Here is a 26,317-nt window from a genome sequence, read left to right as displayed (position 1 = left end):
GTTGGCATGGAGTCGCTGTACCCTCTCAACCAACAGGTCCGCCTTATGGAGGCGCTCGTGTCCACGGAGGAGAATGGGTTCCTGGAGCTGCCACCCATGTTGGGAGCGAAACCCCAGAGGTGGACTTCCTGGGGAAGGCAAAGGACGTTCATGGGAGGTTTCATTAGTCGCGGTGCAGAGGAGCGACCGGATGGAGTGGAGTGCGTCAGGGAGGGCCTCCTGCCAGCGGGAGACCGGGAGATTTCTGGACCGTAGGGCCAGCTGGACAGCCCTCCAGACCGTCCTATTCTCCCACTCCACCTGCCCGTTGCCCCTGGGGTTGTAGCTGGTTGTCCTGCTCGAGGCAATGCCCTTGTTGAGCAGGAACTGGCGCAGCTCATCGCTCATAAATGAGGATTCCCGGTCGCTGTGGACGTAGGCGGGGAAACCGAACAGAGCGAAGATGGTGTTGAGGGCTTTGATGATGGTGGCAGATGTCATATCAGGGCATGGGACGGCAAAGGGGAATCGGGAATATTCGTCAACCACACTGAGGAAGTACGTGGTGCAGTCGGTGGAGGGGAGGGGCCCTTTGAAGTCCACACTGAGGCGTTCAAAAGGACGGGAGGCCTTCACCAGGCGCGCACGGTCTGGCCGATAGAATTGCAGTTTACGCTCTGCGCAGACCTGGCAGTCCCTGGTGATAGCCCTGACTTCCTCGATGGAGTGGGGCAGATTGCCGGCCTTAATGAAGTGGTAAAAACGGGTGGCTCCTGGGTGACAGAGATTGTTGTGCAGGGAACGGAGTCAGTCCACGTTGAGCTTACCGGGGCGATACAAAATCTCGTAGTTGTTGGTGGAGAGCTCGATCCTCCACCTCAAGATTTTATCGTTTTTGATCTTGCCCCGCTGTGTGTTATTGAACATGAAGGCAACGGGTTGGTCGTGAGGAGAGTAAATCTCCTGCTGGTCAGGTAATGCCTCCAATGCCGCACAGCTCCAACGATGGGTTGGGCCTCCTTTTCGAGGGAGGAGTGCCAAATTTCGGAGGCATGGAGGATGCGGGAAAAGAATGCCACGGGCCTGCCTGCCTGGTTGAGGGTGGCGGCCAGAGCGACGTCTGATGCATCGCTCTCGACTTGGAAGAGGAGCGTCTCGTCGACTGCATGCATCGCAGCCTTGGCGATGTCGGCCTTGATACGGTTGAAGGAGAGCACACACATTTATACTCCGGCTACTGGGTGGAGCCAGCAGGCAGGGATCTACCCCCGTACCTGTAGTTCAGGGGCCTTACCATAATACCAGTATATACAATATTATACAACAGTGGTGACGACCACACAAGCAGTCAGGATGACCAATCCGGTCGGAAATTGTTCTGGAATTTGGATACTTATCCAATATCCCCCAGGACATCATTTTTCTCAGACTTCACTGCTCCTCCCGCTGCCCGATTCGATTGGCATTGGTGTCCGCACGAATGCAGTCCCAGGGGCGGCACAGTGTGTGAGTGCAGAGCAGCCACCTGGGTGCAGCACTGGCCGGAACCCCACTCTCCTCCCAGCTTTGACAGGTGGGCGCATTGGCTCTGAGAGGCTTGAGTGGGATGGCGACAGTCCGGGGAGGCATGATGGGCAGAGGGAGGAGAGGTTCAATGGGAAGGCCCCCAAGGAAGGGTGAGTGGAGGGGGTTGGGCGGCATGGGAAGCCGGGGTGTCCGGGAGGCCGAGGAAGTGATTAGGGCATGTTGAAGGCGGGGCATCGTAAGGAATTGGGGTCAGCGGGAGGGGTGGAGTGCGGTGATCCAAGTGCACACGTTACCAGACATGGCAGTGCCACTCTCCGCCGCACCCTCCCTCCAACCGAGATTGCCTATCCCAAGGTGTTGCTCACCGTGCAAGGGATCTTCCAATCACTATTCCAGAATCAGGGGACGTGGGGGCAATCACCTGACTCAAGGAACATTCCCATAAAATCCAGGATGGCATGGGCAGCACGGTGGTGCAGTGGTTAGCACTGCTGCCTCACGGCGCCAAGGTCCCAGGTTTGATATCGGCTCTGGGTCACTGTCTTGTGTGGAGTTTGCACATTCTCCCCGTGTCTGCGTGGGTTTCACCCCCACAACCCAAAGATGTGCAGGGTAGGTGGATTGGGCGCAATAAATTGCCCCTTAATTGGAAAAATGAACTGGGTACTCTAAAGTTTAAAAATTAAAAATCAACAGGATGGCTGCAGGGGTGCATCCTGGGCCCACAATAAATTGAGATATCAGGCTTTTCAGGACAGGAAAGGTGGGAAATGTTGAGAAAAGTGGGCTTTGTGTGTGTTTTATGCAGAGTGAAAATTAACTCAATTGGAGTAAATGGTCGTCCCTCCCGGGTAACTGGGACCAGAGTTGGGAACGGCAAGCCCCGCCCACTCGTTTGTCCCTGCCACAAGATGGCGGCGGTGGCGCAGGCGTGCTGATCCTGCCGGCCGCCTTTCCTCTGGCGCACAAGATGGCGGCCGGTTCCCAGGGTGGCCGACTGCCCCGGAAGCGCTGAGCCACTCGGAGGAGGGGGGAGGGGGAGAGAGTCAGACGTGTCTCCGCGTGACGTATGGATGACTGACGGCGGTTCGAACCAATAGCACCGATAGGGTTGGACCCAGAAGACCAGATGGTCCTCCAACCAATCACAGAGAGCCGGGGGCGGGACGTGCCCCGTCACCAACGCGGTGACGTCCACCGGAACTAAGGGACGGATGGCTGGACCAATGGTCATCGGATCTTGGACCGGAGGACTAGGCGGTCCTCCAACCAATCAGGGAGGATGGGGTCTGCACTCTCACCCCTCCCCTCTCCGAAGGTTTGTTCTGTCTTCATTGTCCAGCAGAAACTCCCAGTGAGGAGTTGTCACTGGGATTGGCTCTTCATTAAATCATGAACAAAATGCAGATCTCTGTCTCACGAAGAAAAGATAAATTATTCCTGCAATGTGGTGTTGACAACTGGCTGTGATTTGTGCCAAGCATTTTAAGCTGTGTGAGTGAAATGAGAGTTCATGTTGAGAATGTCATTGATTTTATTACTGGATGGTTCTGCAAAGATGGTGGTGGAGGATGGACCGAATCCTAAAGATTCTGGGGTGGAGCAAAGGGCGTGTTGGTAAAGGATGCCCTAACTTGGGAAACGGATAGAGTCCCAAAGTGGGAAGAACATGCAACCCAGTGATGGGATCAGAGTGTGTTCCTGAGGAGAGGACGAGACAGGAGGTCAATGAAGTGGAGGGGGTTTAGAGTCGGGTAAGGCGGGACAACTTTCCAAATTGGAGGGCATGGGGTGGTGGGGGGAGGTAGGGACTCAGACACAAAGGGACGTGCTGGGGAAAAGTTGCGTAAGAAGTTGAATTGTCTGTACCTCGAGTGACAATTTCTGTCAACTCCTTTTGCAGGGTGTCAGCAGGGGAGGATTGACAGACGGGAAATTCGTACCATCAGTCACGCCAAGATCTGACAGAGTCACTCGATTCAACAGTGTTTGAACATCATTGGCCTTTGAATGTGGAAGGAGAAATGTTCCTGTCTGGGCAAAGTGACTGGAAGAGCACCGAGACACACACACTCGAGTGAGAGTGTTCCAGTGAACTGACTGAGGAAAGAGCTTTAACCGGTTACACAGCCTGAAAAAACATCACACCATTCACAGCGGAGAGAGGCTGTATTCCTGTTGTGCGCTTGGGTGAGGCTTAAGTTGATCGTCCGACCTGGAGAGGACAAAGGACGGCCACATCATGGAAAAACCGTGGAAATGTGGAGACTGTGGGAAAGGATTCAATTACCCATCCCAGCTGGAATCACATCGACGCACTCACACGGGGGAGAGGCCGTTCACCTGCTCGCAGTGTGGGAAGGGATTTAGTGACTCATCTAGCCTGCAGACTCACCAGCGAGTCCACACCGGGGAGAGGCCGTTCACCTGCTTGGAGTGTGGGAAGTGCTTCACTGATTCGTCCAACCTTCAGAGGCACCGCCGCATCCATTCTGGGGAGAGGCCGTTCACCTGCCCTCAATGTGGGAAAGGCTTCAGCGATTCGTCCAGCTTGCTGACACACCAGCGGGTTCACACCGGGGAGAGGCCTTTTATTTGCCCTGAGTGTGGAAAGGGATTCGCTCAGTCAGCCAACCTGCTGGCGCACCAGCGAGTTCACACTGGGGAGAGGCCGTTCACTTGCTCCGTGTGTGGCAAGGGATTCACCCAGTCGTCCAACCTGCTGACCCACCAGCGTCTTCACACTGGAGAGAGCCCATATGTCTGCTCCATGTGTGGGAACGGATTCGGTGATCCATCAGCCCTGCAGACGCACTGGCAGGTTCATGCCGGTAAGAGGCCGTTCACCTGCACCGAATGCGGGAAAGGATTTGTTCATTCCTCCCACCTCCTGAAGCACCAGCGCATTCACACTGGGGAGAGGCCGTTCACCTGCTCCGTGTGCGGGAAGGGATTCACTCAGTTCTCTAACCTGCTGACGCACCGACGCGTGCACACCGGGGAGAGGCCATTCACCTGCTCCGTGTGCGGGAAGGGATTCACGCAGCTGTCCAGCCTGCTGACGCACCGACGGGTCCACACCGGAGAGAGGCCCTTCACCTGCTCTGTTTGCGGGAATGGATTCAGTGATTCGTCCACCCTGAGGAAACACCGGCTTGTTCACACCGGAGAGAGGCCGTTCACGTGCACCGTGTGCGGGAAGGGATTCACTTCTTCGTCCAACCTGCTGAGACACCAGGGCAACCACACCGACTAGAGACTTTTCTCAGTGCTGAGACTTTGAGAGGGATTTTTTATAAAACTTAAAAAAAAAACTGCTGGCACCTTCACACAGAGTCATAGAGAACTACAGCACAGAAAAGGCCCTTCTGCCCATGGTGTCTGCGCCAGTCAAAAAACAATCACCTCATCACCTTTTGGTTTTGACAAAGAGTCATCGGACTCGAAACGTTAGCTCTATTCTCTCCCGACAGATGCTGCCAGACCTACTGAGATTTTCCAGCACTTTCTCTTTCACCTCATCACCTCACGTCTAATCCCATTTTCCAGCATTTGGGCCATAGCCTTGTTTGACTTGGCATTGCAAGTCCGCATCTAAATACCTCTTAAATGTTATGAGGGTCTCTGCCTCCGCCACCCTTTCAGGCAGCGAGTTCCAAACACCCACCACCTTCTCGGTGAAAGTGTTTTTCCTCACATCCCTTCTAAACCTGCCCCTTACCGTAAATTTATGCCCCCTGGTCATTGATCCCTCCAGCAAGGGGAAAGGCTTCTCCCTGTCTATCGATGCCCCTCATAATTTTATATCCATCTCAACCATGTCGCCCCTCTATCTTCTCTGCTTCAAGGAAAGCAATTGCAGTCCATCCAACCTCCCTTCATAGCTCAAACTCTCCAGCCCAGGCAACATCCAACATCCTGGTGAATCTCCCCTCCACCCTTTCAAGTGCGAGCATCCCCCCCCCCCCCCCCCCCCCCTCCCTATAATGCGGATTCCAGAACTGCATATGCACTTGATTTATGGCTGAATCAGTCTTTTATACAGTTCCAGCATAACCTCCCTGTTTGTAAACTCCATGCCTCGGCTAATAAAGGAAGCATACTACATGCCTGCTTAACCACTGTACCCACCTGCTCTGCTACCTTAAGGGACCGGTGTACATACACACCAAGGTCCTTCTGATGCTCGATGCTTCCCAGGGTCCTGCTGTTTATCATATATTCCCTTGCCTTGTTTGTCCTGCCCAAGTGCATCACCTCACACTTATCCGGATTGAATTCCATTTGCCACTGACCAGCTCATCTGACCAGCCCGTCTATATCCCCCCTGTAATCTCAGGCTTTCTTCCTCACCAATTACCGCCCCACCAATTTTTGTATCATCTGCGAACTTACTGATCAATTCTCCTGCATTCATATCTAAATCATTTATATAAACCACAAACAGCAAAGGCCCCAACACTGATCCCTGAGGGACCCCACTGGACACAGGCTTCCAGTCAGGAAAACACCCCTCGATCATCACCCTCTGCTTTCCTGCCACTCGGCCAATTCTGGATCCAATTTGCCAAATTTCCTCGGATCCCGTGGGCTCTTACCTTCGCTGGCAGTCAAATGCATTTCTCTCACCTCCATACCTGGTCACCTCTTCATAAAATTCAATCAAATTAGTCAGACATGACCTCCCCTCAACAATTAATGCGTGCCTCTCCAATTGCAGATTAATTCTGTCTCTCAGAATTGCTTCCAATAGTTTCCCCAACACTGAGGTTAGACTGACTGGCCTGTAGTTTCCTGGTTTATCTCTTCCTCCCTTCTTGAATAATGGTACCACATTCATAGAATATACAGTGCAGAAGGAGGCCATTCGGCCTATCGAGTCTGCAACTGCCCTTGGAAAGAGCATCCTGCCTAACCACACGCCTCCACCCTATCCCTGTAACACAGTAACCCCACCTAACCTTTTTGGACACTGAGGGCAATTTAGCATGTCCAATCCACCTAACCTGCACATCTTTGGACTGTGGGAGGAAACCCACGCAGACACGGGGAGAATATGCAGGCTCCGCACAGACAGTGATCCAAGCCGGGAATCGAACTTGGGACCCTGGAGCTGTGAAGCAACTGTGTTAACCACTGTGCTGCCCCTATGACCATCCTGCAGTTCTCTGGCATCTCTTTGCTGGCCAGAGAGGAATTGAAAATCGCTCGTGCCTCTGCTACTTCCTCCTTTGTTCACTCAACGCCATGGGATATACTTCCTTTGGCACTGGAGATTTGTCTACTTTTAAGCCTGCCAGACCACTCAGAATCTTCTCTCTGTCAATGTTAATTTCTTTAATTTCATCACAGTCCTTCTTCCTAATTTCTATACCCAAGCTTTCCCTCTCAAGATTGAACACTGACATAAAGTATTCATTTACCTACAAACTTCGGCTCCACACACAAGTTGCCGGTATGGTCCTTAATGGGCTCTACTCTTTCCCTTGTTATCCTTCAACCCATAATGTACTTGGAAAACAACTTAGGATTTTCCTTTATTTTACCTGCCAGTATCCTTTCATGCCCACTTTTTGCTCTGCTAATTTCCCTTTTGCGCCTCTCAGGCTTCTTCTGTTTTGAGCCCTCAATATCTGTCATAACCTTCCCTATTTCACCTGATCCAATGCTGTGTGTCCCTCGATATCCAGGGTTCACTGGATCTGTGTGTCCCATCCTTTTTCTTGATTGGAACATGTTGGCCCTGTCCTCTCCCTATTTCCTTCTTGAACCTGTCCCACTGATCTGTCATAGATTAACCTAAAAGTGTCAGCTCCCAGTCTACTCTGGCCAAATTATATCTGATCTTATTAAAATCTGGCCTTCCTATTTAGAACTTTGATCTCAAGCCCATCTTTGTCCTTTTCCTTTTTAAAAAATAAATTTAGAGCACCCAATTATTATTTTTTTCCCAATTAAGGGGCAATTTAGCGTGGCCAACCCACCTAACCTGCACACCTTTGGGTGGTGGGGGTGAAATCCACGCAGACACAGGGAGAATGTGCAAACTCCAAACAGACAGTGACCTGGGGCCTGTATTGAACCTGGGTTCTCAGTGCCATGAGGCAGCAGTGCTAACCACGAGGCCATCGTGCCACCCCTATCCTTGTCCTTTTCCATAACAATCTTGAATCTAACAGAGTTATGATCACTGTTTGCAAAATGCTCCCCCACTGATGCTTCAACCACTTGCCCGGCATCATTACTGAAAATGAAGTCCAGGATCGTCCCCTCTCTTCTACGTACTGGCTTAAAACGTTCTCCTGGATGCCTTTTAAGAATTCCACTTAAGATTTCACATTTTGGCTTCTCCAGTTAATATTGGGGAAGTTGAAATCCCCCACTGTCACTACCCTATTACTTTGACACTTCTCTGAAATTTGCCTACATATCTGCTCTTCTATTTCTCTCCGACTGTCTGGAGGCCCATAAAACTCTCCCAGCCATCTGATTGCGCCTCTTTAGTTTTTAAGTTCGCCCCAATGGCTTTGTATGAAGAGCCTTCTGAGATGTCATCCCTTCTTACTGCTGTAATTGATTCTCTGATCAAAATTGCGACACCCCTCCTCTTTTCTCTCCTTCCCTCTCTCGTCTGATGATTCTGAAACCTGGAATATTGAGCTGCCAATCCTGCCCCTCAAGCGTGTCTCAGTGACAGCAATGACATCATACCCCCATTTTTAAATTTGTGCCCTCAATTCATGTGCCTTGTTCGTCAGACTCCTTGCATTAAAATAAATACCAGCCAAACTTGCCAAACTCGCTGTGAATAAATGGTCTAGACATTGTATGCCTTCCTGACTCACTTTATATCTTTTCCAATTTTGGTTGTGCCTTCTCTCAGGATCCCAGGACCCTGCAAGTTAGTTTAAACCCTCCCCAACAGTACCATCAAACTTCCCTGCAAGGGCACTGGTTCAGTTCGGTTCTGTTGCAAGCCATTGGCCTGGTACATGTCCCACTGTCCCCAAAAATGAGGAGGGCGGTGGTCCTTGCTGTGTGAAGGAGTTTGGAATATCCTCCCAGCTGCTGAGAGACAATCGAGTTGACAAGTCAGTGCAGGGGTTGGATTCTGCTTTTATTGCTGCTGTTGATCACATCCAGGACTGGACCAGGTTCATTCGGACAGTTGGGTCTGTTTCTTTAATCGATCCAATGACTGGTGTGAAGATCCATGTTCTGGTCATGTTAAATAAATAAAATAAATCAATAAATCAGCTGTATTTAAATAATCAGCCGTGTTTTTTTCCTCCAATTCATTCACTGGATGTGGGTGATGTCACAACCAATATTTATCACCCCTACAAAATTGCCCTTGAACGGAGTGACTTGCCCTGGGTCATTTCAGAGGGCTTTTGAGAGTCAACAATGCTGTAGATCTGGAGTAGGCCAGGCCGGATAAGGACGGCAGATTTCCTTCCATGAAAGGGATCTGCTTGAAATAGATGGGTTTTTACGACAATCGATGATGGTTTAATGGTCTTCATTAGACTGTTAATTCCAGGGACTCTCATCTCTAAGATAAGACGTTAGCTTATCCTCCATGAATTCAGGCCACTACAGTGCATTTTTATGAGGCTGCAGTAAAAGTCTGTGGGATCCTTGCCTTTATTAATGGAGACATAGAACACAATCGCAAGGATTTTTATATTACGTGATCGTAATATGTCGTTCCTCTTTGCTTTACTTTCAGAATGGTCTGATGGTTAGATTTCAATGAAACTACAATCTTCAATTTGAAGCAAATTGGATTTAATGAATAACGAATATAAATACTAATGTGTTTGTTCACTCTACAGAACTATAACTGATGATAAAGTAAATCAGTAAAAGTATTAACTTTGTTTAACTACACGTGCCAACTAAGCTAGATCTCTCTAACACTCTGCTGTCCAGTCACTCTTGGTTTGAAGAGACTCAAGATCCTCTGAGTTCAGTTTCTGCAGCGGAATGTAATGCTGCCATCTAGTGGTTGTCTAACACTGATGCAGTTGTTAACCCTTCATACACCATCAGATATACAGATCACCACAAGAATGTCATGGCGTTTGCAAGGCTCCAGTTCACCAACAGGGGCGGTGGGGGAAGGGAGTAGAATTGTTTCCAATTGTGGGGACGACACTTCGGGAAGGATGTGAAGACATTAGAGAGAGTGTAAAAAAGACTTAGGGCAGCACGGTAGCATTGTGGATAGCGCAAATGCTTCACAGCTCCAGGGTCCCAGGTTCGAATCCCGGCTTGGGTCACTGTCTGTGTGGAGTCTGCACATCCTCCCCGTGTGTGCGTGGGTTTCTTCCGGGTGCTCCGGTTTCCTCCCACAGTCCAAAGATGTGCAGGTTAGGTGGATTGGCCATGCTAAATTGCCCTTAGTGTCCAAAATTGCCCTTAGTGTTGGGTGGGGTTACTGGGTTATGGGGATAGGGTGGAGGTGTTAACCTTGGGTAGGGTGCTCTTTCCAGGAGCCGGTGCAGACTCGATGGGCCGAATGGCCTCCTCCTGCACTGTAAATTCTATGAAATTCTATGATCCTGCTGATCATTCTCTTTGCCACAAAGCTCTGTGAGTATCACTATCGATTTTCCCTCCAGCTTCAATCTTAGCAATCCTACAGCTCCAAACTACACGTCACTTCAAACATTTGTTGAAGTAAGAGGAGAGAGACCCGTTGGCTATAACTAAGTCTTATAAATAGATCATCCATTGTGCGAGTGTATACACCTCTCCTTTTGACCTTGAAGAGGGCAGCACGGCAGCATGGTGGTTAGCATAAATGCTTCACAGCTCCAGGTCCCAGGTTCGATTCCTGGCTGGGTCACTGTCTGTGTGGAGTCTGCACATCCTCCCCATGTGTGCGTGGATTTCCTCCGGGTGCTCCGGTTTCCTCCCACAGTCCAAAGATGTGCGGGTTAGGTGGATTGGCTATGCTAAATTGCCCTTAGTGTCCTAAAAAATTAGGTTAATGGGGGGGGGGGGGGGGTTGTTGGGTTATTGGTATAGGGTGGATACGTTGACTTGAGTAGGGTGATCATTGCTCGGCACAACATCGAGGGCCGAAGGGCCTGTTCTGTACTGTTCTATGTTCGAAGATAAATACATTAGCTTTTAAGTACAATTAACGTCTAGCATGTTTGAATTACATTTACTTCAGGTTTGCTTCTCTATGTCTCAATCCAATGCCCCCAATTACTCTACAGTTAAACTTTTAATTGCTGGAACAAAATTATTCTTCCATATTCTTTCACAGTCTGTGGCCGTTTGCTAGGCCAGCATTTATTGTCCATCCTCACTTGCCCCTTGAGAAGATGGTGGTGCAATGCTTGAACCGTTGCAATATATATGGTGTTGAGGAGGGATTTCTAGGATTTTGACCCAACGGCAATGAGGGAACGCGATATAGTTCCAAGCCAGGAGGGTCTATGACTTGGAGGGAAATTTGCTGGTTGCCGTTCATCTACTGCCTTTGTCCTTCTTCGGGGTGGAAAATGGAGAGACAGTACAAGATAAAGAGAGAAACTCTAAAGGTGGTGCAGGAACAAAGGGACCTCCGTGTATATGTGCATAAGTCATTGAAGGTGGCAGGGCATGTTAAGAGAGCAGTTAATAAAGCAGATAGTATCTTTGGCTTCATTAATAGAGGCATTGAGTACAAGCGGAAGGCACACTAGTTAGGCCTCATCTGGAGCACTGTGTCCCGTTCTGGGTGCCATTTTTGAGGAAGGATTCAAAGACTTTGGAGAGAGGTCAGAGGAGATTCACAAGAATGATTCCAGGGATAAAGAACGGTAGATATGAGGATGGACTGGAGAGATTGGGTCTGTTTTCCTTGGAGAAAAGAAGGCTGAGAGGAGACTTGTTGGAGGTATTTTAGATCTTGAGGGGTGTGGACAGAGAAACTAATGAGAAACTGTTCCCTCTGAAGAGAGAATCAGGAACTAGAGGGCATAGATTCAAAATAATTGGTGACATTCATTCACCCAGAGAGTAGTTGGAATCTGGAACGACTTTCCTGAGAGGGTGGTGGAGGCAGGTTCGAAAGAGGTATTCGAGAGAAGATTTGATTTCTATCTAAAAGGAAAGAATGTACAAGGTTATGGGGATAAGGCAGGGGAGTAACACTGTGTAGCTTGTTCTGTCAGAGAGTCAGTGCAAATTCAATGGGCTGAATGGCCTCCTGCTACACTGTAAAGATTCAGTGAGATGGTGGTGTTCCCATGCATCCGATGCCCCTTGTCCCAGGTGGTAGAGATCATAGGTTTTCAAGGTGCTGCCAAAGGAACTTTGGTGAGTTCCTGCAGTGCATCTTGTAGATGGTACACACGGCTACCACTGTGCATCGGTGGTGGAGGAAGTGACTGTGAAAGGGATGCCAATCAAACGGGGCTGATTTGTCCTGGACAATTGAATTTCTTGAGTGTTGTTGGAGCTGCACTCATCCAGGCAAGTGGGGAGTATTCCATCACCCTCCTGACTCGTGCCTCGTAGATGGTGGACTGGCTTTGGGGAATCAGGAGGTGAGTTACTCACCACAAGATTCCCAGTCTCTGACCAGCTCTTGTAACAACTCTATTTATAGGGCTGCTGCAGTTCAGTTTCAAAAACATACATAGGTATTTGTGACAGCAGTGAAACAGATAGTGATAAGCAGACTGGGGCTGGAAGTTTGGAGTGAGTTTAACAGTAATTGCACATCAGTGAGTAATGTCCATGCACTGAATAGGAGTAACAAACTCAAAGGCTCTTTATTTGAATGCGTTAAGCATTACAATAAGATTAGAAGATCTCCTGGTCCAAACACAGATAAATGGTTTGGTCTCATTGCCATGAGAAAGTCATGGTTACAAGGTGACCAAGGCTGGGAAATAAATATTCCACTGCGTATCATATTTCAAAAAGTCAGAATGACAAAGGTGAAGGGATTGGCTGGAGATGAGGAATACCAGGAAGCAGAAACACTGGTGGGCGTAGTTTCTAGGCCCTTTAGCAGTAGTTATAATTTGGACAGACCATTACATAAGGGAGTTTAATGTTTAGAGCTAACAGACCAATCAAACTGACAAAATGGCCGAAAGGATGAGTTGGTAGAATATTTTTGTAACAGTTTCTGGAGAAATCTGTTATGGAACCAACGAGAGATCCAGATATTTAGATGTAATATTGTGCGGACAGATAGAAGAGTCCTTCCTGTTTATTTCCTTTGATCCCATTTGTTTTATGTTATTTTATTATTTTGGTCTGTGTACCCATAATTGGAATATGCTTTAAAGCAGAAGGTTGAAGCAGCTTGCTGGTCAGGGCACTGTGTTCCCAGGTTTTGTTTTGGAGAGGAGAGGCCAGACTCCTCGGCACCGAATGGATCAGAGGAACCAGTTTCGGAGAGAGATGGTTGTTAGCGTCCTTCCTTTCCCTTCTTGTTTATTCCCTTGATTTCCCCTTTCTTTTATTCTTGCGGTTACATTTTTGATCCATGGTTAATTTATGGACATGTGGCTTTAAAACAGCCTGCCATTTTAATTCAAACAGGAGGAAGCCATGACCTGTGCCTTTAATGCAAGCAGAGGATTTCAGCAGCAGGACAGATCAGTGATGACTCGGTTTGACTGATTTGGCTGGTGGCCAATGAATTGGCCTAAAAGGTGCTCTGCTCAGTAACAGGAGGTGATTGGATATATTCTCACTGAAATGGTTCAGAGACCTGAAGAGTTTTCAGTTTCGTTTTGGCAGCTGAGGAAAAAAAAATCTCTTTTTCCCAAACTATGTTCTCCAGAAATAAGCAGCTAATTCTGACCAATAGGTCACTGTGGGAACTCTCTGCAGTAAAGGCTTATGGGAAGCCAGGGACCTCTCCTGGAAAAGCTGAGAATAAGATACTGCTAACTGCAAGGAATTTCATTCCAGACTATCAACCAGATACTTTAACCCACGCTCGTACTGTGACGAAAGTACACTGGAGAACTCATCGTCTGAAGGAAAAATCTATCGTTTGGCCTTAATCCTTAATATTTTTACCCCTTTCCACTCTTCTGTGTTTGTCTGTCTTGTGTGTGTGGGTAGAGGGTGGGGCAGTTAAAGAGGAAGTCAGGTATCAGCTTGTTGTTAAGCATTTACTGCATATTTCAAATTTGTTCTTGTCATAAGTAAACAGTAATTGTGTTTAAACTGGTGACTATAATTATTGGAAAGCCATGGTCCAAAGATTTCTGATCTTTTTATAAGAAATCCTGGTTAATTCACTTGTATTGTGACTCCGGGGTGTGTGGGGCTGGAATTGACCATGCACTTGCCCAGGGTGTCATAACAGGATCAACTGGTTAGCTGGCAACTGGTGGGCTGGCCAGGGACAGTATTCTGCCTGACACCGGTCAGTGATTGGCTCCTGTGTGATGCTCTCTGAGAGAACTGGGCAGACGTGTTTCGACCTTGGAAGTGAAAGGGACTCTCTCTGACCCCTGCTTGCTGAAGGACTACTTTATTAAGAACAAAGAACAAAGAAAAGTACAGCACAGGAACAGGCCCTTCGGCCCTCCAAGCCTGTGCCGACCATGCTGCCCGACTAAACTACAATCTTCTACACTTCCTGGGTCCATATCCCTCCATTCCCATCCTATTCATGTATTTGTCAAGATGCCCCATAAATGCCACTATCGTCCCTGCTTCCACCACCTCCTCCGGCAGCGAGTTCCAGGCACCCACTACCCTCTGTCCAAAAAACGTGCCTCGTACATATCCTCTAAACCTTACCCTTCACACCTTAACCCTATGCCCACTTGTAATTGACCCCTCTACCCTGGGGAAAAGCCTCTGACTATCCACTCTGTCTATGCTCCTCATAATTTTGTAGACCTCTATCAGGTCGCCCCTCAACCTCCGTTGTTCCAGTGAGAACAAACCGAGTTTGTTCAACCGCTCCTCATAGCTAATGCCCTCCATACCAGGCAACATCCTGGTAAATCTCTTCTGCACCCTCTCTAAAGCCTCCACATTCTTCTGGTAGTGTGGCGACCAGAATTGAACACTATACTCCAAGTGTGGCCCAACTAAGGTTCTATACAGCTGCAACATGACTTGTCAATTCTTATACTCAATGCTCCGGCCAATGAAGGCAAGCATGCCGTATGCCTTCCTGACTACCTTCTCCACCTGTGTTGCCCCTTTCAGTGACCTGTGGACCTGTATTGCCCCTTTCAGTGACCTGTGGACCTGTACACCTAGATCTCTCTGACTTTCAATACTCTTGAGGGTTCTACCATTCACTGTATATTCCCTACCTGCATTAGACCTTCCAAAATGCATTACCTCACATTTGTCCGGATTAAACTCCATCTGTAATCTCTCCGCCCAAGTCTCCAAACAATCTAAATCCTGCTGTATCCTCTGACAGTCCTCATCGCTATCCGTAATTCCACCAACCTTTGTGTCATCTGCAAACTTACTAATCAGACCAGTTACATTTTCCTCCAAATCATTTATATATAATACGAACAGCAAAGGTCCCAGCACTGATCCCTGCGGAACACCACTAGTCACAGCCCTCCAATTAGAAAAGCACCCTTCCATTGCTACTCTCTGCCATCTATGACCTAGCCAGTTCTGTATCCATCTTGCCAGCTCACCCCTGATCCCGTGTGACGTCACCTTTTGTTCCAGTCTACGATGAGGGACCTTGTCAAAGGCCTTACTGAAGTCCATACAGACAACATCCACTGCCCTACCTGCATCAATCATCTTTGTGACCTCTTCGAAAAACTCTGTCAAGTTAGTGAGACACGACATCCCCTTCACAAAACCATGCTACCTCTCACTAATACGTCCATTTGCTTTCAAATGGGAGTAGATCCTGTCTCGAAGAATTCTCTCCAGTAATTTCCCTACCACTGACATAAGGCTCACCGGCCTGTGGTTCCCTGGATTATCCTGGCTATTCTTAGAACATAGAACATTACAGCGCAGTACAGGCCCTTCGGCCCTCGATGTTGCGCCGACCCGTGAAACCATCTGAAGCCTATCTGACCTACACTATTCCATTTTCATCCATATGTCTATCCAGTGACCACTTAAATGCCCTTAAATTTGGCGAGTCTACTACTGTTGCAGGCAGGGCGTTCCACACCCCTACTACTCTCTGAGTAAAGAAACTGCCTCTGACATCTGTCCTATATCTACCACCCCTCAATTTAAAGCTATGTCCCCTCGCGTTGGTCATCACCATCCGAGGAAAAAGACTCTCATTGTCCACCCTATCTAACCCTCTGACTATCTTATATGTCTCTATTAAGTCACCTCTCAGCCTTCTCTCTAACGAAAACAACCTCAAGTCCCTGAGCCTTTCCTCGTAAGACCTTCTCTCCAAACCAGGCAACATCCTAGTAAATCTCCTCTGAACCCTTTCCAAAGCTTCCACATCCTTCCTATAATGTGGTGACCAGAACTGCACGCAGTACTCCAGGTGCGGCCGCACCAGAGTTTTGTACAGCTGCAGCATGACCTCGTGGCTCCGAAACTCAATCCCCCTACTTATAAAGGCTAGCACACCATATGCCTTCTTAACAGCCCTATTAACCTGGGTGGCAACTTTCAGGGATTTATGTACCTGGATGCCGAAATCTCTCTGTTCATCTACATTACCAAGAATCTTGCCATTAGCCCAGTACTCTGCATTCCTGTTACTCCTTCCAAAGTGAACCACCTCACACTTTTCCGCATTAAACTCCATCTGCCACCTCTCAGCCCAGCTCTGCAGCTTATCTATGTCCCTCTGTAACTGATAACATCCTTCAGGACTACCCACAACTCCACCGACCTTCGTGTCATCTGCAAATTTACTAACCCATCCTTCTACACCCTCTTCCAGGTCATTTATAAAAATGACAAACAGCAGTGATCCTTGCGGTACACCACTAGTAACTGAACTCCAGGATGAACATTTGCCATCAACCACCACCCTCTGTCTTCTTAAACAAAGGAACAACATTGGCTATTCTCCAGTCCCCCGGGACATCACCTGACGACAGTGAGGATCCAAAGATTTTTGTCAAGGCCTCAGCAAATTCCTCTCTAGCCTCCTTCAGTATTCTGGGGTAGATCCCATGAGGCCCTGGGAACTTATCTACCTTAATATTTTTCAAGACGCCCAACACCTCGTCTTTTTGGATCTCAATGTGACCCAGGCTATCTACACACCCTTCTCCAGACTCAACATCCACCAATTCCTTCTCTTTGGTGAATACTGATACAAAGTATTCATTTAGTACCTCGCCCATTTCCTCTGGCTCCACACATAGATTCCCTTGCCTATCCTTCAGTGGGCCAACTCTTTCCCTGGCTACCCGCTTGCTTTTTATGTAGGTGTAAAAAGCCTTGGGATTTTCCTTAACCCTATTTGCCAATGACTTTTCGTGACCCCTTCTCGCCCTCCTGACTCCTTGCTTAAGTTCCTTCCTACTTTCCTTATATTCCACACAGGCTTCGTCTGTTCCCAGCCTTCTAGCCCTGACAAATGCCTCCTTTTTCTTTTTGACGAGGCCTACAATATCTCTCGTTATCCAAGGTTCCTGAAATTTGCCGTATTTATCCTTCTTCCTCACAGGAACATGCCGGTCCTGAATTCCTTTCAACTGACATTTGAAAGCCTCCCACATGTCAGATGTTGATTTACCCTCAAACACCCTCCCCCAATCTAGGTTCTTCAGTTCCCGCCTAATATTGTTATAATTAGCCTTCCCCCAATGTAGCACATTCACCCCAGGACCACTCTTATCCTTGTCCACCAGCACTTTAAAACTTACTGAATTGTGGTCACTGTTCCCGAAATGCTCCTCGACTGAAACTTCTACCACCTGGCCGGGCTCATTCCGCAATACCAGGTCCAGTACAGCCCCTTCCCTAGTTGAACTGTCTACATATTGTTTTAAGAAGCCCTCCTGGATGCTCCTTACAAACTCTGCCCCTTCCAAGCCCCTAGCACTAAGTGAGTCCCAGTCAATATTGGGGAAGTTGAAGTCTCCCATCACAACAACCCTGTTGATTTTACTCTTTTCTAAAATCTGTCTATCTGTTCCTCTAATCTCCTGCTGGCTGTTGGGAGGCCTGAAATAAACCCCCAATATTGTGACTGCACCCTTCCTGTTCCTGATCTCTACCCATATAGCGTCACTGCCCACTGAGGTGTCCTCCCGTAGTATAGCTGTGATATTCTCCCTAACCAGTAGCGCAGCTCCGCCACCCCTTTTACATCCCCCTCTATCCCGCCTGAAACATCTAAATCCTGGAACGTTTAGCTGCCAATCCTGTCCTTCCCTCAACTAGGTCTCTGTAATGGCAACAACATCATAGTTCCAAGTACTAATCCAAGCTCTAAGTTCATCTGCCTGACCCGTAATACTTCTTGCATTAAAACATATGCACTTCAGGCCACCAGACCCGCTGTGTTCAGCAACATCTCCCTGTCTGCTCTGCCTCAGAGCCATACTGGCCCTATTCCCTAGTTCTCCCTCAATGCTTTCACCTTCTGACCTATTGCTCCGGTGACCACCCCCCTGCCATACTAGTTTAAACCTTCCCGCGTGACACTAGCAAACCTCGCGGCCAGGATATTTATGCCTCTCTAGTTTAGATGCAACCCGTCCTTCTCATACAGGTCACATCTGCCCCAGAAGAGCTCCAAGTGGTCCAGATAACGGAAACCCTCCCTTCTACACCAGCTGTTTAGCCACGTGTTTAGCTGCTCAATCTTCCTATTTATAGCCTCACTGGCACATGGCACAGGGAGTAATCCCGAGATTACAACCATCAAGGTCCTGTCTTTTAACTTTCTGCCCAGCTCCCTGAACTCCTGCTGCAGGACCTCATCCCACTTCCTGCCTATGTCGTTAGTACCAATATATACAACAACCTCTGCCTGTTTGCCCTCCCCCTTCAGGATGCCCGCTACCCGTTCGGAGACATCCTGGACCCTGGCACCAGGGAGGCAACATACCATCCTGGAGTCTCTTTCACGTCCACAGAAGTGCCTATCTGTGCCCCTGACTATAGAGTCCCCTATGACAATTGCTCTTCTGCGCTTTGACCCTCTCTACTGAACATCAGAGCCAGCCGTGGTGCCACTGCTCTGGCTGCTGCTGTTTTCCCCGTTAGGCTATTCCCCCCAACAGTATCCAAAGGCGTATACCTGTTCGAGAGGGGGGACAACCACAGGGGATTCCTGCACTGACCGTCTGCTCTTTCTGGTGGTCACCCATTTCTCTGCCTGCACCTTGGGTGTGACCACATTTATATAACTGCTATCTGTGATGCTTTCTGCCACCTGCATGCTCCTAAGTACATCCAACTGCTGCTCCAACCGAACCATGCGGTATGTGAGGAGTCCCAGTTGGGTGCACCTTCTGCAGATAAGAACATAAGAACTAGGAGCAGGAGTAGGCCATCTGGCCCCTCGAGCCTGCTCCGCCATTCATTGAGATCATGGCTGATCTTTTGTGGACTCAGCTCCACTTTCCAGCCCGAACACCATAACCCTTAATCCCTTTATTCTTCAAAAAATTATCTATCTTTACCTTAAAAACATTTAATGAAGGAGCCTCAACTGCTTCACTGTGCAAGGAATTCCATAGATTCACAACCCTTTGGGTGAAGAAGTTCCTCCTAAACTCAGTCCTAAATCTACTTCCCCTTATTTTGAGGCTATGCCACCTAGTTCTGCTTTCACCTGCCAGTGGAAACAACCTGCCCGCATCTATCCTATTTATTCCCTTCATAATTTTATGTTTCTATAAGATCCCCCTCATCCTTCTAAATTCCAACGAGTACAGTCCCAGTCTACTCAACCTCTCCTCATAATCCAACCCCTTCAGCTCTGGGATTAACCTCGTGAATCTCCTCTGCACACCCTCCAGTGCCAGTACACCCTTTTACAAGTAAGGTGACCAAAACTGAACACAATACTCCAGATGTGGCCTCACTAATACCTTATACAATTGCAGCATAACCTCCCTAGTCTTAAAATCCATCCCTCTAGCAATGAAGGACAAAATTCCATTTGCCTTCTTAATCACCTGTTGCACCTGTAAACCAACTTTCTGTGACTCATGCACTAGCACACCCAGGTCTCTCTGCGCAGCAGCATGCTTTAATATTTTATCATTTAAATAATAACCCCGTTTGCTGTTATTCCTACCAAAATGGATAACCTCACATTTGTCAACATTGTATTCCATCTGCCAGACCCTAGCCCATTCACTTAACCTACCCAAATCCCTCTGCAGACTTCCAGTATCCGCTGCACTTTTCGCTTTACCACTCATCTTAGTGTCATCTGCAAACTTGGACACATTGCCCTTGGTCCCCAACTCCAAATCATCTATGTAAATTGTGAACAATTGTGGGCCCAACACGGATCCCTGAGGGACACCACTAGCTACTGATTGCCAACCAGAGAAACACCCATTAATCCCCACTCTTTGCTTTCTATTAATTAACCAATCCTCTATCCATGCTACTACTTTACCCTTAATGCCATGCATCTTTATCTTATGCAGCAACCTTTTGTGTGGCACCTTGTCAAAGGCTTTCTGGAAATCCAGATATACCACATCCATTGGCTCCCCATTATCTACTGCACTGGTAATGTCCTCAAAAAATTCCACTAAATTAGTTAGGCACGACCTGCCCTTTATGAACCCATGCTGCATCTGCCTAATGGGACAATTTCTATCCAGATGCCTCGCTATTTCTTCCTTGATAGATTCCAGCATCTTCCCTACTACTGAAGTTAAGCTAACTGGCCTATAATTACCCGCTCTCTGCTATCTGGGATGCTGGAAGCCTCCCGGACGTGCCACATCTCACAGTCAGAGCACTGCACCCCTCTAATTGACATTGCATCAATTAATTAGTAAATTAAATTTAAAAGTTAAAAAAAAGTTACTGTTAACTATATATTCCCTAGCACTAGATTTCTACTATAAATGTGAAAGCTAAATACAGTACTCTCCCAACTCTGGCTCAGATACTCCTCTAAATTATAATTAAGTAATAAGTATTTATGTTTAATTAGTTTAACAATGCTTAATTTTAAATTTAGGGTAGCTTCCCAACCAGCCAATCAGGTCACAGCTGTACTGTGATGTCACTTCAGTCTCCCCCCCCCCCCCCCCCCCCCCCCCCCCCCACAATTTGAAAAGGTAATAAAAATAAATAAAAATCACTTACATTTCCAGGTTCTCAGATGCTCTCTGGTTCTCTCCCTGCAGATTAAAAGTGACAGGCCAGAAGAAAGAGAGAGAACAAAACAGTAGGGAAAAAGCACCTTCTCCCACTCTGCACCGAATTACCTCACTGCACCAAATTACCAAGTTCCACATTCCCACTCTGGATGTGTATCACTCCAGCTGTGTCTCCTTCACTTGCGCAAAGCTTTCTGTCTGTCTTTTATACAGACCTCAGCTAACCAGGGTGACTCACACTTCTTAAGCTTCAAAGAGACAAATACAATGTACACCTTTGTGCCCCCCTTTGTGCTGTTTTGTATTGTTCTGAAAGCACTGAGTGTCTGGCACATCCTTTGCTGTGAACAGTGGGCAGCACGGTGGCATTGTGGATAGAACAATTGCTTCACAGCTCCAGGGTCCCAGGTTCGATTCCCGGCTTGGGTCACTGTCTGTGCGGAGTCTGCACATTCTCTCCGTGTGTATGTGGGTTTCCTCCGGGTGCTCCGGTATCCTCCCACAGTCCAAAGATGTGCGGGTTAGGTGGATTGGCCGTGATAAATTGCCCTTAGTGTCCAAAATTGCCCTTAGTGTTGGGTGGGGTTACTGGGTTATGGGGATAGGGTGGAGGTGTGGACCTTGGGTGGGGTGCTCTTTCCAGGAGCCGGTGCAAACTCAATGGGCCGAATGGCCTCCTTCTGCACTGTAAATTCTATGATCTATGAACCCGAAATGATGCTGAGTCTGCAGAGAAGGTGGACAACCTTGCCAGAGAAAATCATCTCAAGCCTAGAAGGAGTAAGTATCAAAACGCAAGCACAAATTATCCCAGTGCATCAAAGATACTTATCCTTCTTTTTTTAATCAATATTTTCTTTCCCTTTCCAACACCCTTTCTGCTCTGTGTTGTTTGTCTGTGTGTGCAGAGAGTGGGGGCAATTAGAAAGGGGGGAATTGGGAAAGTGGTATTAGATAGTCAGTTACATTTTCTGTCTGATTAATTATAAAGCTGTACATAATAAAAGGTTACTTGCATTAAAGTTCGTGAAGAGGGTAATTTGGGCATCTTTACATGTTAGCTATTACAATGCAACCAGTCTAAAAACTCCATTATATACCGGAGAAGTTAATATCTTCTGCTCTGACTGTGGTAAACAAACTGCCAATTGTAACAGATACTACAAGGACACAATCTTGTCAGCGAGGGGCCATATTCCAGGCATAAAGTCTGCAGGTGTTAAAACTCAAGGGGCGGGATTCTCTGAAAACCGGAACCATGGCCGGGACCCGGCGGTAAAAACGGCATGGATCACTCCGGCGTCGGCCCCCCTCAAAGGTTGCAAAGTCTCCGGGCCCGAATGGGCTAGCAGCGGCGTGACGCCATTCACGATGGCGTAACCTGACGTGGAAGCTCGGTGTCACAGCACAAAAGACGCCCTCCCCCCCCCCTGAAAACCCGCAAAGATAGCCGGCCGCCGCGCAGCTCCGAGGTTCCAGGAGCGGAACATCGAGGCGGTCCTGGACGCAGTACAAGAGAGGAGGGAGGCCCTGTACCCCGGACATGGCCGCAGGGTCGCCACACGCCAGAGCCGGCGTCTGTGGAGGGAGGTGGCAGAGGCCGTCAGCGCTGTGGCTGTGACACCCAGTGCCACAAGAAGGTGAATAACCTCATCAGGGCAGCCAGGGTGAGTCCCCCCCCCCCCGATGTGCGGCACACCCCCAGGTGCAACTAACCCTAACGCCAACCCAACCCTAACCCTAATGTGCTGCACACCTCTGCCAATATAGGCGCAACCGCTGCGTGCAGTCATATACCCGTCTCTAACACTATTGCCCTTTACCCCTGCCACCCACCCGCCCGCCCCCCCACAAGAGAAGCGTGCACACAACAACAGGGAGCGTCAGAGGATTGGAGGTGGCACAGCTTATGAGAGACCACTCACCGTCCATGAGGAAAGGGCCCTGGAACTGGCAGGTGGACCTGAGGTCCGGGAGGTTGCCGATGCAGAGGTCGGGGGCCCTCCAGCAAGTGAGCCACCCACGGCCCTTCCCCCTCCCCATATCCCCCTCCCCCTCCCCATATCCCCCTCCCCCATACCCATATCCCCCCTCCCCCATATCCCCCACATCTCCCCTCCCCCATATCCCCCTCCCCATATCCCCCTCCCCATATCCCCCTCCCCATATCCCCCTCCCCCATATCCCCCTCCCCCATATCCCCATCTCCCTCCTCCCCATATCCCTCTCCCCCATATCCCCCATCTCCCCCTCCCCATATCCCCCCTCCCCATATCCCCTTCCCCATATCCCCCATCTCCAGGAGGAAACGGGTGCTCTGGGTTGCGGGGGAGTTAGAAGAGGAAGCCTGTTTCGCCAGGCAGACCCGGGCTTGGTGTCCCTTGTGACCGCAGCTGCTGCAGATCGTGTTACGGGCCGGGCAGTACTGCCGTGGGTACTGGGACTGCCCGCAAAAGTGGCACACTGGGGCTGCGTGATGGCTGGGTGGCCGCATGGCGCAGGCCTGGGGCAGTCGCTGGTCGGGTCCCAAGATGGGGTCGCTTGGTCCCCGGGGGACGAGGTGAGGCTGCAGAATGAGACTTCCATAGTGGTAGCTAGTTCTACCATGTCCTCTAAGTTCTGGGCCCCTTTTTCTAACAACATAATTCGATCTGAGGCCTGCCACGTACACATCCCCAACAGCAAGTTCCATGTGCTGTTCGGCTGATACCGCCTGATAATTACAGTCCCTAGCTAAAATCTTTAACTCCCGCAGGAATTCTTCTAACGACTCCGCGGGGCACTGGCGGCGGGTCGTAAAAATATGGTGCGCGTAGACCTCGTTGATGGGCCTCACGTACATTCGATCTAGCATGGATCGGGCCCCCGTATACGAGTTGGTACTATTTAGTTGAGAAGATATATGGTGGCTCACCCTTGCGTGCAGTAGACTGAGTTTCTGCTCCTCTGTAGTTTCTGGAGTACTTGATTCAGCCAGGTAGGCCTTGAAACATCTGAGCCAGTGCTGGAAGATTTTTCTTGCCTCTGCAGCCTGCGGGTCGAGTTCTAGTCGGTCAGGTTTGAGGGCTGATTCCATAGTTGTTTCTTGAGTTGTTTCTTCAATTTCTTCTTATAGATTTCTTCTTGTTTCTTAAGATCATTAAATTGATGTGACCATCAATTCACACGACACGTAGTTGGAAGTGAACAGTGGTTTTAATGACCTTACAACGGAGCCTGCCTGCGACGAGATGAACTGGCAGGCAGGCTCAGACTGCAAGGCTTTATACTTCCGGTTAGTGGGAGGAGCCATGGGCGGAGCCAAGGGTGGAGCCCAGTACAAACTCATCTCCCCCTAGGGACAGAGCCGCGCAGCTGCTCGTATATCGAGCTTACACAGACACAGTACATCATATATAATAACAGCGTGAATTACACGGACTGTGATTCACCCCGGCAGCCCAAAGCACCTCTTGATCACACCCCTTGCCGCTGCATGGGCATCGTTATAGCTGTTCTCCGCGTCACTTTGTGGCCTCCGTATAGGCGTCATCAGCTACCACGGCAATGGGTAACCCCTGTCGCCCAGCAACCAGCCCCTCAGCCGGGGTTGGCATCCCTCGGACACGCCGGGGATGTAAGACCGTGATAACACGTATGAGCCATGAACACTTCCCGGGTACCGGGCGCAGACGTGCAGGATAATCATGCGGTGGCCGCAGACCACTTGGATGTTCATGGGATACGTCCCCTTCCTATTGCTGAACACAGCCCTGTTATCTGCAGGTGGCCGCACGGCAACGTGCATCCCATCGATCACGCCCTGGAACACGGATAAACCAGCCACGGCAGAGAAGCCCACGGCCCGGGCATCCTGGCTCGCCTGGTCCACTGGGAACCGGATGTAACGGTCCGCGATGGCATAAAGGGCGTTTCTCACTGCCCGGATGCACCTGTGCACCGATGTCTGCGAGATGCCGGACAGGTCCCCACTCGGCGCCTGGAATGACCCCGTGGCATAAAAGTTCAGGGCCACCGTAACCTTGACGGACACGGGGAGAGGGTGTCCTCCCCCAGTGCCACGTGGTGCCAGCAGGTGGCAGATGTGTGCCATGATTTCCTGGCTCATCCGGAGTCTCCTGCTGCATTCCCGGTCCGTGAGATCCTGGTATGACGAATGGGGCCGGTACACACAGGGCCTCCTCGGGCGGCTCCATTTCCATGGCGCCACGACGTCCTCCACCCTCTCCTCATGCTCCCCCTCCTCCTTCTCCTCGTCCTGTCGGGCGGGTGACCCTCCAGCCTGGGCTCCTGCTCCTCTGCGGCAGCCTGCGCCGCCTCTCTGCCACGCTCCTCCTCCTCCACCTTCAGGGCAACATGTAGAATAGCGGCTGCCGCCACGGTGGCCAACATTGCTGGCTGATGAGAAAACATGATGCCCTGCGGGGGGGGGGGAAATGACAACACATCATCATCGCCTGTACCCGGCTCCCCCCCTCCCCGGCACTCGCTCTCCCCCCCCCCCTCACTGGCACTCTCCCCCCCCTCTCCGGCAGTGGCTCTCCCCCCCCAACCCTCCCATCCCCCCCACCTCCCCATCCCACCCCACATCCACCCAACCCCCTGCCACCTCTTCCCCCACCCACAGACTGCAGTCACGCCATCACTTCTCCTGCGGCCACTCCCCCCGCCGTGACCTACCTCCACACTGAACGGTGTCAAGCATCAGCACTGGTTGATGCCATTATATAGCTGTTTTGATTTACACCGGCGTGACCCGTGGTCACATCGGCGGGACTTCGGCCCATCCGGCCGGGAGAATATGGGCAGCACCGGGGTCCATAGCCTCCCGCCGGCCCCCACCATTCTCCGAGGCGGGCGGTGGGATTGACGCCTCGCCGACTTTTTACCGGTCGGAGACTTCGGGAGATGGCGGGGGCGGGATTGGCGCCGGCCCCCGGCGATTCTCCGACCCGGCGGGGTGGTCGGAGAATCCCGCCCAAGATCTGGATAACAATGTGGAACAGTTACTATTTTGCTCTGGCTTCAGGGTGTCTGCTAATAACAATATGGAGGGTTGATGGATAGCATCCATTTCTTGAGAAGAACCATGAACCAGTAGGGAGGAAAGTGATTGATAGCTACACCCTAGATATCGGACCACCGATATCACTAATTGCAAGACAACATACGTGTCTTTGTGGTGATTGGATAGTTTAATCAAGCACGCGCACCTTTAATGTGATTGGTTAATTGTTCTCATCTGCTATGCATGATGCACCTTAATCGATCGTCATGATAGATAACCAGTAAAAAATGATTGGTATTAGCTAATTCCTTGTAATCAAATCTCAAAGTATGTACTCTCCTTAAATTTCAGCTCTCTGGTGTCCCAATTTGGACTGGTTCTTTTACTCCAAGTCTTTGGCTTCTCATGAGTTGAAGAGTGAAGTACACTAAGGTTGAATAGCTGTACTTTTCGCCGTAACAGTTACAAACCTGGTGACTGTAGTTTATTGGGCTCAGCCAATAAACTAGGGTCCTAGGCAATAGTGATCAGGGGCAGAATTCTCTGA

General features: G+C 49.5%; 1 protein-coding gene across 1 annotated transcript in view; it reads left to right on the top strand.

Moving 5' to 3' along the window:
- Positions 1-2,830: 2,830 nt before the first annotated feature.
- LOC119951518 (zinc finger protein 420-like) overlaps positions 2,831-26,317 on the top strand; it is a 61,090-nt gene continuing 37,603 nt past the window's right edge. The window contains exons 1-2 of the mRNA XM_038774721.1: positions 2,831-3,000; positions 3,410-4,759. Coding sequence (XP_038630649.1) covers positions 3,749-4,759 — 1,011 coding nt within the window. The 5' untranslated portion in view covers positions 2,831-3,000; positions 3,410-3,748. The remainder of the gene's footprint in view (positions 3,001-3,409; positions 4,760-26,317) is intronic.

Source organism: Scyliorhinus canicula, chromosome 17, assembly GCF_902713615.1.
Source record: "Scyliorhinus canicula chromosome 17, sScyCan1.1, whole genome shotgun sequence".
NCBI lineage: Eukaryota > Metazoa > Chordata > Chondrichthyes > Carcharhiniformes > Scyliorhinidae > Scyliorhinus > Scyliorhinus canicula.
This window is presented reverse-complemented; position numbering and strand designations above follow the sequence as displayed.